We start from the raw sequence: 12,483 nt of genomic DNA, 5'->3' as shown, positions 1-12,483 counted from the left end.
GGGAGAAAAAGAAGAAGAACAGAAATTTTGATAAGTGTTGGGGTGACACAATCTAAGATAAAGTAGCAAATAAGAAAAAAACATATAACAAACAGTTAAACTCAGAATCAGACAATTAGAAGAAAAGATAGACAGAGAACAGTGATTAAGGGTAAGAATGAAGCTTGGCAGAAAACTGGCAAAGGGAGAGAAAAAAGTATGGGGGACAAATAAAGCTGGAAGATATTTAAAGCAATGAGAACACAAAATAAAGTGGACATAAACCTCATTAGTGTGCAAGAATGGGTACAACACCACCAAGGACTACTAACTCAGAACAGAGCAGCATCCACTGAGAAATCACCAGAAACTGAAATTAATAATGATAATATCCCATCTGGAATCCCTAAGGAAGTCCAATATGCATCTAATTTCCTGAGCAATGGGTCAGGATTAATTTATGTAGAACTGATTGAAGCAGCAACATCAAAACATTTTGAGATACTGGCAATGATTTTTGACATTTTCTTCCTCCTCTTGTGTTACTTCTCTCTGCGTTGCCATTTGCACAATATTATTGTCAGTAAAATCATCAAATTCATCATTTCCCATACATTCTGTGATGTCCTCTGCATCAACTTCCTCATAGCCCAGTACATTTTTGAGCAACGAAGTGACATCATCATTTGTATCTTTGACTTCGGATTTCACAGATGAATTCAAAGTAAAATGTTCACCTCCAAGGTCTATAACATTTTTTCAAGGCCTTACAAGTGACATGTTCAAAATTTCTTCCCATGCTTTGACCAACCATCTGATGACATTTAGGAGGTCAGTCCTCTTTAGAATGGTCACACAGTCTTAGTTATTTTCAATCGCTGATATCAACAAACTGAGAAGATGGTGGATATACTTCTTGAGCATTTCAAAACTGCCCTGGTCAACTGTCACATTTAACTGTAAAAGTAATGCTTTGATATCTCCATTTGAGAGTTAATCACTGGCAGAAAAGCAGCAGAGCTATCCTCAGTAAATTGTTGTTTTTCAAATATTTCTCCACAGCTGGTACAAATTAATTTTGAAACCAGGTTTTAAAGATTTCTGAATTCATGCACACTTTCATTTGATGAGTGTAGTGTAGGGGCAGTGAGTCCCAATTTTTCAGGTTTTTGAAACCTGTAGGTTTCCATGATTTCCCTGCTTATGTAAGGCAAAGCTTGAGGTTACCAGTTGCATTACTGCAGGCCAGTTTGGTAACTCATTCCTTCCTTTTTTGAAGCAACCATTTTTGTAGGGTGCATCTAATAATTTAAATCACTCTTAACGCAATTGAACAACTGTTTACCAGAAATGCCCTATTTGAAAAATAGTCTTTAAACAATGGTACAGCCTCTTTGTAAGTGGATAAAATCTGGCCACTAACTTTAATCAGGCAGATATTGAATCTTTTCTCCAACAATCCAACCATCCATCACTGGTGGTCAATGCTGAAATTTCTCTCTTTGCTGCTGAAATTGCAATGCCATTTACTGCAATATCAGCCCAGTAATGGACAAACCTTTCCCTCTTAAATGATCATGCCACAGGAATAAAGCTTCCTCAACTTCTCATTGTGCTTACCTTTCAACATTGTCTCCCCTACTTTTATTCCACTTCCACTACCTTGGGAAGCACACCACTTTTTAATTTCTGCTTGATTTTTCTTCCAGTCTCGAATAGTACTTTGGACTCCCCCTTCCTCCAAATCAATAGTTTTGTCTCCTACACCAGAATCCAGTCCCATTGCAGCATGTAGTTTCTGATCCATTGTCATCACAAATCTTTTTTTGCCCATTTTGGGCTCTCTAATTAAAATACTGAGACTGTACAAAGCATCAATTTACTAATGCACACACATTAGTCATCTGGTATGTGCAACTCAAGAAACAAAGAGCACAGATTTGCCAACAGAGCTGTTCTGAATGTGTGTTCATTGTTGTTTGTGAGTGCAGGAAGATGGTTTCTAAGTATCAAGGCTCCTAAGTATCATTTGTTGAAAAGTGGTTCTGGTAATTTATTCAATATTAACAATACAATATTTACCTTTTAATTGTGACTATTGATGTGCCAGAAACACAAAAGATGCATAAAACATTGTAGGCAGCACCTGCTTGCTAAAGTTTGGGAAAAGCACAGGATGTACAGTAAATTAGTCCTAATTTTATTATGGAGAAATGTGATTATGGTCTTAATTAAGTAGGTGAGAGTAAGTAGGCCTGATAGTATGGAGGCCAGGTACTCATGAGATGGACAACTGAGAGTCTACTGCAATTACATTTTTTGGTTGGAAACGATAGTTTGCTATTCAACACATAGAGGAGGCATTCAGTTGCAGACAGGCACAATGAAAAGAATACTAGAAATATTTAAGCTTTTGGACATAGACCTTCATCAGAAGTAGAACTCTCTCATATCAACAACTCACTCACAGATGGCTACTGTCTCTGGCTGGTGAAGGTTTTCATTGTGCCTGCCTGTGATGTAATGCCTCTTCTATATGGTGAGTAGTAATCTATCCTTTATATATTGTTGTTACTACTCCATCCTGGACTTTTCACTATTTCATTTTTGGGATGGAATGTTCCAGAATGTCTAAACTTTAAAAACTGACTATTTTTGAACAAATGCATTTTTAACACACACACACACACACACACACACACACACACACACACAAATACTGAAAAGAGGTTGATAGAATCTTAATTTGATGTCTGACAATTTTATAATTTTTTGTTTGTAACAAAATTTATGTTGTGTGGGCTGTTTACTTTTTGGTTTTCCTTGCTATAATCCAAAATTATTTTTAATTAAATTAGCTAATTTGTGTTGTCAGCAATACAAAAAACTGTCTTGAATAATGAATTTCCATATATAAATGTTTAAATTCCATATTTTTCAAATGTGCATTGTAGCTCATTGTAACTAACCTTTTTACAAGAATGTTTAAAAGAAAATTGGTTAGTAATTTCATATACAATACTATACTGTTATCCATCTAAAATGAATTCTTAGGATGACTAACCTTGTAAAATAGTACAGAAAAATAAAATTGCTGTATTTGTTCAAATTACTGTACGCTTCATCAGATAACATTTATCGATATTATGAAACATAAGTAGTATCAAATGATAGAAAACATAAGGTGGTAAAAGTCTCTTCATTTTGCTGTTCTTGTTCAAGTTTTAATGCTTTAAAAAGTCAGCATCTTGGAAGGCAGCATGTTTGGCTGAGGTGGAGCAGGTGAAGCAAAAATGGAGACAAATGTGTTGAGCTACAGAGAAATAAGGATAGGGTGTTTGGGTTTTGGGCCAAGTTGGTGAAGATAGCTTTAGTGATCCTGAACTAGACCAGAGGTCTGGGGTGTTGAAAGTGTGGTATCATCTGATGATCATGGTGCCACATAAGAGTCAGCAATGCACATTGGTACTGCAGACATTAGTGATGTCTCACTGCAGTCTGCAGTGACAAATGGAAGAGACTGAACAAGAAACACCATCTCTCTCAACACATCAGTGCCCTCACATGGAGGTCAACATAGAGCTGAGCTTGGAAGTGCTGAGCTCCAGTTTGTGACCTCAGCTGAAGCAGTCCGCATCATCAAGTAAGATTAAAGTGTTATTTAAGTTTCAAATGGAAATATACTTTTGTAAATGTGGAACATTGTACTTGAGGAGAACAGTTTATTAATTAGTGCATCAAGTGATGATTTAAGAGTCAGTGATAATTGTAAATTATCAGGCACTCCTGTGCAAAGGATATCATCAAGTTAAGTAAATCTGTTTACTCATTCATATAATAAAACGAACTGATGTTTCATATGTTGTCATTACAGTATTCTGAAATGGACAGGTTGCTACTCACCATATAGCAGAGACTGAGTCACAGACAGGCACAACCAAAAGGCCACTAAATACATAAGTTGATGGCCAGAAGGCTTTCTTCTGAAATAGACAACAAACACACACACATTCAGTAAATGCAGCTCACATACACATGACCACTTTCTCTTTCTGCGAGTCCGGCTCTGGCAGCCAGAGACAGTGGTCATGCATGTGTGAGCTGTGGTTGCATGAATGTGTGTGTGTGTGTGTGTGCGTGTGTGTGTGTGTGTGCGTGTGTGTGTGTGTGTGTGTGTGTGTGTATGTTGTCTATTTCAGAAGAAGGCCTTCTGACCAAAAGCTTATGTGTTTAGTAGTCTTTTTGTTTTGCTTGTCTGCTACTCAACATTTCCGCATATGGTGAGTAACAATCTATCCTTTTCATAATATTTTCATAATTCCATCCTCAATTTTGCAGTGTTTGGTGTATTGTAGTTATGATGAGCCACCTCTCAGAGAAACCAAAGAATCCACAGTTATGGCCGGATGACTGTAGTTTCGTCTGGTCATAAGTGAGTTTGTTTTGGATATCTCAATTATGTGTATGGAAGTAATTAACTTGATGAATAAGGAATGAGGTAATGGGTTTGGAGTCATAAGAAGGATGGTAGAGAGTTAATGTATCATAACAGCAAGACCACTTGAGCTTAGGTGGGGGCAGAGGGAGGGAGATTGTTATCTCCAACTTGGCCTCACCATATCTTCTCAGGTCCCTTTCCAAGAACACAAACCATTCAACAGAAGAAAGAACAGCTATCCACAATCTCAAGACACACCCTGATTTAATACTCCTCCCTCAGAAACACACTACATTTCTGTCGTGATGAACCACAGTGATTACCTGATACATCTGCCAGCTGTGAGACTGCTCCACCTAAAAGCCTTTCCACTGTCAAACCATCACAGAATTCCAGCATAAACTCCAATCCCTTCTCAAATCCAGAATCTTTCCCCCAAATCCCTCTCTCTTCTTACCCAAATGACCTCCTCCCCACCCTCCCCCTTACACACTTGCCTCCTACATGTGCCCCAAAATCCATAAACATTCCTATTGACCAACACATCCAACTAACTGCTGTAATTTAGCCTCTCACATTGAAACAATGAACCCCACCCTTTACCAACCACGCTGACCACATTACCACCTGGATCCATATATGTAATATAGGGAGTTGGCATCAACTGTGATGAGTAGGGATCCAGGTGGTAATGGGGTCGTGGTGCTTGAGAGTTGGTAAAGGACGTGGTTCATTGTTTCAATGTGAGAGGCTAGACTACAGCAGTTAGTTGGATGTGTTGGTTGACAGGAGCGGGGATTGCTGTTTATGGATTTGAGACTCATGTAGAATGTGAGTGTGCAATGGGGAGGGTGGGGAGGAGGTCATTTGGGTGAGGAGGGAGAGGGATTTGGGGAAAGAACCTGGGGTGGGCCTAAGGATTTGAGAAGGGGTTGTAGTTTATGCTGGAATTCTGTGATGGTATGACAGTGGAAAGGCTTTTAGGTGGAGCAGTCTCACAGCTGGCAGATGTATCAGGTAGTCACTGTGATTCATCATGACAGAGACAGAGTGAGTTTCTGAGGGAGGATGATTAAAACAGGGTGTGTTTTGAGGTTGTGAATAGCTGTTCTTCCTTCTGTTGACTGATTTGTGTTGTTGGAAGGGACCTGAGAAGATGTGATGAGGCCAAGTTCGAGATAAGGAATCCTTAGAATATAACCAGGATTGGTTAGATGGGAGAGGAGGAGGGTCACAGTTCAATGGTGGTATAAACTAGGAGGCAAGGTTCAATGTTGGATTTAGGCTGGCTTTGGTGTGAGGGATTGGTAGAAAGTATTCCACTGTAGGGATTGGGAGGAGGAAGCAGGTCTTTTACAAGCCTGATATGATTTAGCTTTGAAGTTGGCTGAAGGTCAGGCCTATCAAAGGTCTGAAACCTCTACTATGGAATTCAGGTTGTTGGTGGATCGGTTGATAACATGTTTTGGGTTTGTGTAGCTTGATTTTGTGGGATGTTTGGGGGAGGGGGGGGGGATTTGGGGGGATGTGGCAGTTGGAAAAAGTCAGCAAGGCAAAGGCTGGGAGCTGTGAGGGGTTCACTGGGATTAGGACAAGTGTTGAGAGGTAATGGTGCTCCAAGGGGGAAACAAGATGTCAGTAAATTTGGTGTCAGGAATTTCTTTTCATGTGTTGGAGGGCAAGGGTTTCAGTTTGGGAGATATGGTGTGGGTAGCAGTAGTTGATATTTTAAAAGGGAGCAGAAGTAGTACAGGGGTGGTTGTGCCATGGATATTTGTTTTCATAGTATTAGGTTAGTGAGGGATAGGGATGTCAGAATCTGGAAATTTGACCATTGTGAAAGAAGGAATGGCATCCAGAGAGGGGAATTTTTAATCTTAAGCCTTGGTGGTGGGGATGGAAATGCAGGTGGAGGGTGGCAGAATTTTGGGGCTTAGGCAGCATTTAAAGAAAGGATATGGGACTGGTTATCTTTCTGAACCGACAAAAGTAAATGGACATGGGTCTGTTTGGGATAGGATGTCACTAAGGAGGAGGAAAGAAATGTAAATGACATAAGTGAGTGATGCGTAAACCCTACGGGAATGCTGGAGGTGAAACTGGAATGTGTCTGATGAGTGGTGGGTGGGGAATATGAAACAGATGAGGGAAATAGGCAGATGAATGTGTCAGATGTTTGTAGAGGGAAGTAACAATAACATTTTGCAGGTTCCAGTAATGAAAATGCACAAAGAAACCTATACTGTTGGTTGTAGGATGGTTTTGTGATTAGTGATTAGTGATTAGTGATCATCACACATGGGAAAATAAGTGCCTGCCATAAAATGATGATGGGAGCAATGTGTAGAGGTGAGGTGAATCAATTTAGAGGTAAAATGCAATAATTTGCTGGCCTTCCAAGACCCCATACCTCCAGTATTGTTCACGTTTATTAATGACATCTTCAAAATCTGGGATCATGTCCAAGACACTCTGTCCTCATTCCTCCATAGACTCAGCACCTTCTCCCACATTCTCTTCACTTGGTGATCCTCAGCCTAACATGCCACCTTCCTAAATAAGTTTTTCAAAACAGCCACAAGTCACACTTTGTATTTTTAATTGAGCAGTTTTGCTCTTCAGTGAGCATCATCAGCATATACGATTTAAAGTTGTCTGACAGCATTAAAGATTGCCTTTAAAGTTGGGTGACAGCTAAAAGATTAATGTGGCTGTACTATAGTACTTAAACTTACATTTAAAGTACAGTACTACATGGAAATGGAAATGCCATGTGGCTAGGGCCTCCCATCGGGTAGACCATTCGCCTGGTGCAAGTCTCTCGAGTTGACACCACTTCAGCGACTTGCATATTAATGGGGATGAAATGATGATGAAAAGGACAATACAACACCCAGCCTCTGAGTGGAGAAAATCTCTGACCCAGCTGGGAATTGAACCCGGGCTGCTAGGTATGACATTCTGTCACTCTGACCACTCAGCTACCAGGGGCAGACACAGTACTACATGAAGACATCGCCAAAGATGATGATGCTCTTGTTCATTTGAAGAACAATACCAATCAATAAAAAACACAAAGTGTGGCTTGTGGCTGTTTTCAAAAACTTAGTTTTAACAGTCACTCCCCCTGCAGGCAATGCCTGCTCTTGGTAAACCTTCCTAAATGTTGACCACCACCTCTATGATGGCTCCATACATACTTCTGTCAATATCAATCCTACTAACCATCAGTAGTACTTGCATTTTCACAGCTATAACCCCTTCCACACCAAAAAATCTTTTCCATATAGTCTGGCCATCCATGGATAGCACATCAGCAGTGACAAGAATTCATTGCTCAGTAGGCTGAAGGCATCTTTAAGAGCTTCACGGATAGGTACTATTCCCCAAACTTAGTCTGCGTATGTATTTCCCACCCCACCCCACCCTGTCCCAGGACCACAACTTAACTCCTCCTGCACCTACACCCTCTCTCTTTCCCCTGTTCTGTCAGCCCCTCCCAATCCACTCTTTCATGTCATTGTCATTGTGCACTGCACAAACTCACTGGCACCAGTGGTCGTGTGTTGCATTCCAGTCCCATGGATCTGCTGCCTCTCCCTCCAACATTCCTCTCTCTTATACCTGCTGCCTCTCTCTAAGCTGTCAGCCGCTCTTCGCCAACCCTCCCTCCCATTCTCTACCTTCTCCACACCATCTGACACAGCTTCTCTACCTAGTCAACCTGAAGACCAGCTATCCTGACACTGTTTATTATTCATCTGGCATAATTTAGCTGTCCAGATGAAAGATGTGTGTGTGTGTGTGTGTGTGTGTGTGTAAGCTAGTGAAATTTTCACTCTTGATTATGCACTTGTAACAACTCAATGCCTCTACTGTTGGTAAGTTGTTCCTTTTACTTCTAAGTTATATACATTCTGCCAGAACTTTACATTCCATATTAATATTCTTCCTGTCTAGTTTTGCATTATTTCAGAGGATAATCTCATAGACTACAGGGAATGAAAGTATTCAAAACATGATATCTCATTTCCTTGCGGCACAATAAGAGAGTCAAACAAGTTAAAAACATGTCAAACATAATTTGTTCAGTAATTTATCAAGGAGTTTCATCCAGTGAATGAGTACTGATATTTATTTCTGGTACCAGAGTATAATTTTTAATTAATTTAAATTGTGTAAAATAAGTATTTGTGAGACTATAGATTTGTTTGCTGTGAATTACTTGTAGTCATTAAAAGATATAACATCAAAATGTGAGTTTGGCATCATAACAGTAAAAAATAAGTAGGGAAAAGCAGTCAAGGTGAAACATAATATTAGATTATTTGTAAACGTGTTCAGTGCTGTGTAATACATTTCACATGAGTGAGTTTTTACCCTTTACTAACATGGTTGTATCATCGTCAAAATTTGCAGTTGTTGAACAGGCAATTAATGTATTTGGAAGGACATTTATGTAGGTTGAGACAGGGTGAAGACCAGTGGAGAACTCTGTGGGACTCAAATGTTCCTCCATTTTGATTTTTGTTTTACTCCCATGGTGAAATTTGACAATGTGACTAGCTGTTTCTATTGTGAAAAGACTTCATCCACACTAAAGAGATGATATTAATACCATAATATTTTGGCTCTCCAAGTAGAATTTCATGGTGAACACAGTTAAAGGTTACAGATAATTTCAGCAGGGTAATTTACTTTATTTAGTTCTGATTTTGCAATTTTGTCTAAGGTTTAGAATAGGATTCTGTACTCTGATGCTAAGGTCCTCAAAAAGCCTTCAGCAAACATAGCACCAAAAGTGGGAATCCCTATTAATTTTAAAATAAAAAGTTCTCATTGGCCATTCCTCTAAAAAACTGTCTGATTATCGAAATCTGATGATTGAATGGTCTTGTTTACTGCATGACAAGCAGCATAATTGTAAATAGGCTTTTATTATTAAGTATGTAAATATCTGTTGCACTAGAGGATGATTCAGAAGAGTGGTAACATGTCATGGCAAAGCTGCAAGGTAGATGGCACCAAATGACATATAGAATGCTGCTCGTACAGTCTTGCCATTTAGTAAACATGGAACAATGGAATGGTGTGCAGCATGCCTTTGTGGTAAAAGCCTGTTACAAGAATGGAAGGATGGAGGATGTTGGATTGAGAATGTCATTTCAACATCAGAAGGCATGGTTGTGTTCCTGCTGCACATGCAAGCAGCAACTGGATCCACAATTTTCAAGTAATGGATTCTGTACTGAAGAAGCAATCTGCATGGAGACCCCGAACCACTAGTATAGGAGACAATATTGCAGCTGCATGAACTGATTTTGGGAGAAACTCTCAGTGCTCTGTTTGATGTCACACAGAATCTCTACATTTGCATTGTTCGAGTGTTCAACAAATACTGAAAGTAAATTTAAAGCTCTATCTGTAAAAGCTGTGGATCGTTCATCAACTTCAACCTAACAATCTGCTAACAAGTAGTCATTATGTGAATGCATGTTGGCAAAAGTGCATGATGATGACAGCTTCATTAACAGCCTTTGGATGTTGGATGAAGCCCACTTCCATTTAAGTGGATTTTCATTATTTTTCCCAGCAAAATCCATGTCAGCTACACAAGTGTCAATTGCACAGCAGAAAGGTTACTGTATGATGCACCATGTAATTGAATGGTGTTATAGGCCCCTTCTTTTTCAAAGATGATGATGGGTGTACAACCACTGTATTATCTATTCAGTATGATGCCATAATTGAGAGTTTTGTTGTGCAACAACTGCCCCATTTTCCTGCCAGCAGTTGGTTTCAACATGATGGATGGAGCAGTGGCACACACAGCACGGATACTGATGGAAGCTGTGTGATGATTGTTTGTATCTGTGTTATTTCAAGGCATGGTGACATTGCTTGGCTCCAAGAATTCTTGATCTGAGAATGTGTGATTTTTTCTTGTGGGGACCTTAAGAGCATGGTTTACCATACTCGACCTGCCCTGCCACTGAATAAATTACAACAAGAATATGGGAGGAAGTCTCCATTTGAGCCATGCATAATGTTCCTATCAAGCTGCAGGTATGTGTGTATACCAAGGTGGAGCACATATATCAAACTTGATACTCGGTACTATACATTGACATAAATAAATATGTGTTAAGTAATTGCACTTTTCCATTAATTTCCTTTCCAAAATTTTCCACTCTATCAACTCTCCCTATATGATAAAAATGCATGCGATCCAATAGGTGTACCGTTAGAAGTACGACATTAACAGCAAATTCTTGATACAACTGAAGCAGCTGCTTTTTTCTTTTTTCCAAAGTAGAAAATTCCTTATAATTTTACTCATTATGTTTTGGCTGAGGCAACACAAGTAGTGTATGGTATTTTAACAGTAGTTGTTAGTGCTCCTTAGGAAAAATTCTGCATCAGTCTTCACAAGATGCATATCATGGAATCATTAGTTAGTGATATAAGATGATAAACTAGTAACTATAACTTAAAGGAGAGAACATCGACAAACTGTGAAATAAAGTTTCTGGAAAAAGTAGATATAATGTCAAAACTTTCAAAGTGATTTTCATGAGACTACTATTTGCTTCTAAAACATGAGGTACTGTGAGCTGATTCTACACATTATTATTAATTTACCTGATCCTTTGGTGGCTGCATTTACTACTGGACTTGGTTTGCTTGTACCAACAGAATTACTTGCTGTGAGGTACAACTGGTAATTTGAACCACATTTTACTCCTTCCAAGTTGTATGTCTTTCGATCAGGATCAATTGATACTTCTTGCCACTCACCAAAATCTCTTTTGTAGTTAAGTGTGTATCCTACATGAACAAGAAAGCTTTGTTTCACTAACAGTTAAAATGCAAATAGGCGAATAAGCATTTACTGAATTATTGTTTTTATGTATATCTTCCAGTTTTGATACTGCGCAAAATTTTTATCATCCATTATTGTTAGGGGATGAGACAGAACAAATGCTTTTCAAGATGAAGTGTAATGTATGTTGATATTTTCACAGAAAAATTTAAAGATACATTTGTGAAAATTTACAGACAGAAAGTAGGTTGAATCTTTTCACAAGACAGATGATGGACATTAAAAGCAGTAACTGAGGATAATTTACTCAAAGCACTGCAATTTTTCTATTGCATTCATTGATCTATGGATGTTGTCCATAATTGTAGTTTTGGAATGTAATCCTACCTCCAGACACAATAAAATTTTATTTCCTATGCACAATGCAGTTTGAAGTCTGTGGTGTAATCACCAGAGACCAAGGAACAATGTTGTATTGTGTGGTTGTTTATATATACAGTGAATGAGAAGATTTGGTTATGTTATTAGAGTAATAACATTTTGTTAATTGTTATATAAGAATGATAACCTTAAATGTAAATTTTGGCTGTAGCAAAAAACCGAGACCTTCTTATGGCTGATCTCCCATGGCCTCAATAATTTTGAAGAACAGTATTTAAAATAGTACTTTACCAAACACAAGCTTGATAAAGTACTATTTTAAAATAACAGCCTGGTGAAAACATCATTATTTAAGTCAGTCAAGAATACAGAAGAAATTGTAAGACAGAACTACTGGTCATTACTTATCTCTAGGAGGCAAAATATTTAGTACTGCTGACAGATGCATATAGAAGTACATACACTATTGTAGCATTTTGAAACATTGGTTCCTTCCTCAAACTGGAGAAAGAGAGGAACAGCAAGTCTCTCAGACCCCATGGTTAGAGGGATCCATCTTCTGTGAGAATGATGGGAGACATAGATGAAGAGGGAGCTGTCAGAGAGATTAGGAGGTCAGATATAGTATATGGGTGAACACTGTGCCAGCTTCAGTCCAGAGATAAGACAAAATGAGAAGTAAAGGTGGGTTAGGAGAAGAGAAATGAAATCCTTTTATCCCATACCTCTTAATTCCACTACTTCTTTCTCTTCCTCCAATCCTTCTTCACCCATCACTTGGCCTCATCATTCCAGAACTCCTCATCCTCATCCTCACAACAGCTGGGTCTCTCTGACCCTGGTGTTTGAGTTCAGGCTCCTT

At 38.8% G+C, this 12,483-nt stretch overlaps 1 protein-coding gene across 1 annotated transcript in view; it reads right to left on the bottom strand.

The window, feature by feature from the left end:
* Window positions 1-12,483, bottom strand: part of LOC126263695 (Down syndrome cell adhesion molecule-like protein Dscam2) — a 284,179-nt gene that overhangs the window by 126,651 nt on the left and 145,045 nt on the right. The window contains exon 14 of the mRNA XM_049960822.1: window positions 11,060-11,245. Coding sequence (XP_049816779.1) covers window positions 11,060-11,245 — 186 coding nt within the window. The remainder of the gene's footprint in view (window positions 1-11,059; window positions 11,246-12,483) is intronic.

Source organism: Schistocerca nitens, chromosome 6 (assembly GCF_023898315.1).
Source record: "Schistocerca nitens isolate TAMUIC-IGC-003100 chromosome 6, iqSchNite1.1, whole genome shotgun sequence".
NCBI classification, from domain to species: Eukaryota; Metazoa; Arthropoda; class Insecta; order Orthoptera; family Acrididae; genus Schistocerca; species Schistocerca nitens.
The sequence above is the reverse complement of the archived record's forward strand: the minus strand, read 5'-3'. Positions and strand labels throughout refer to the sequence as shown.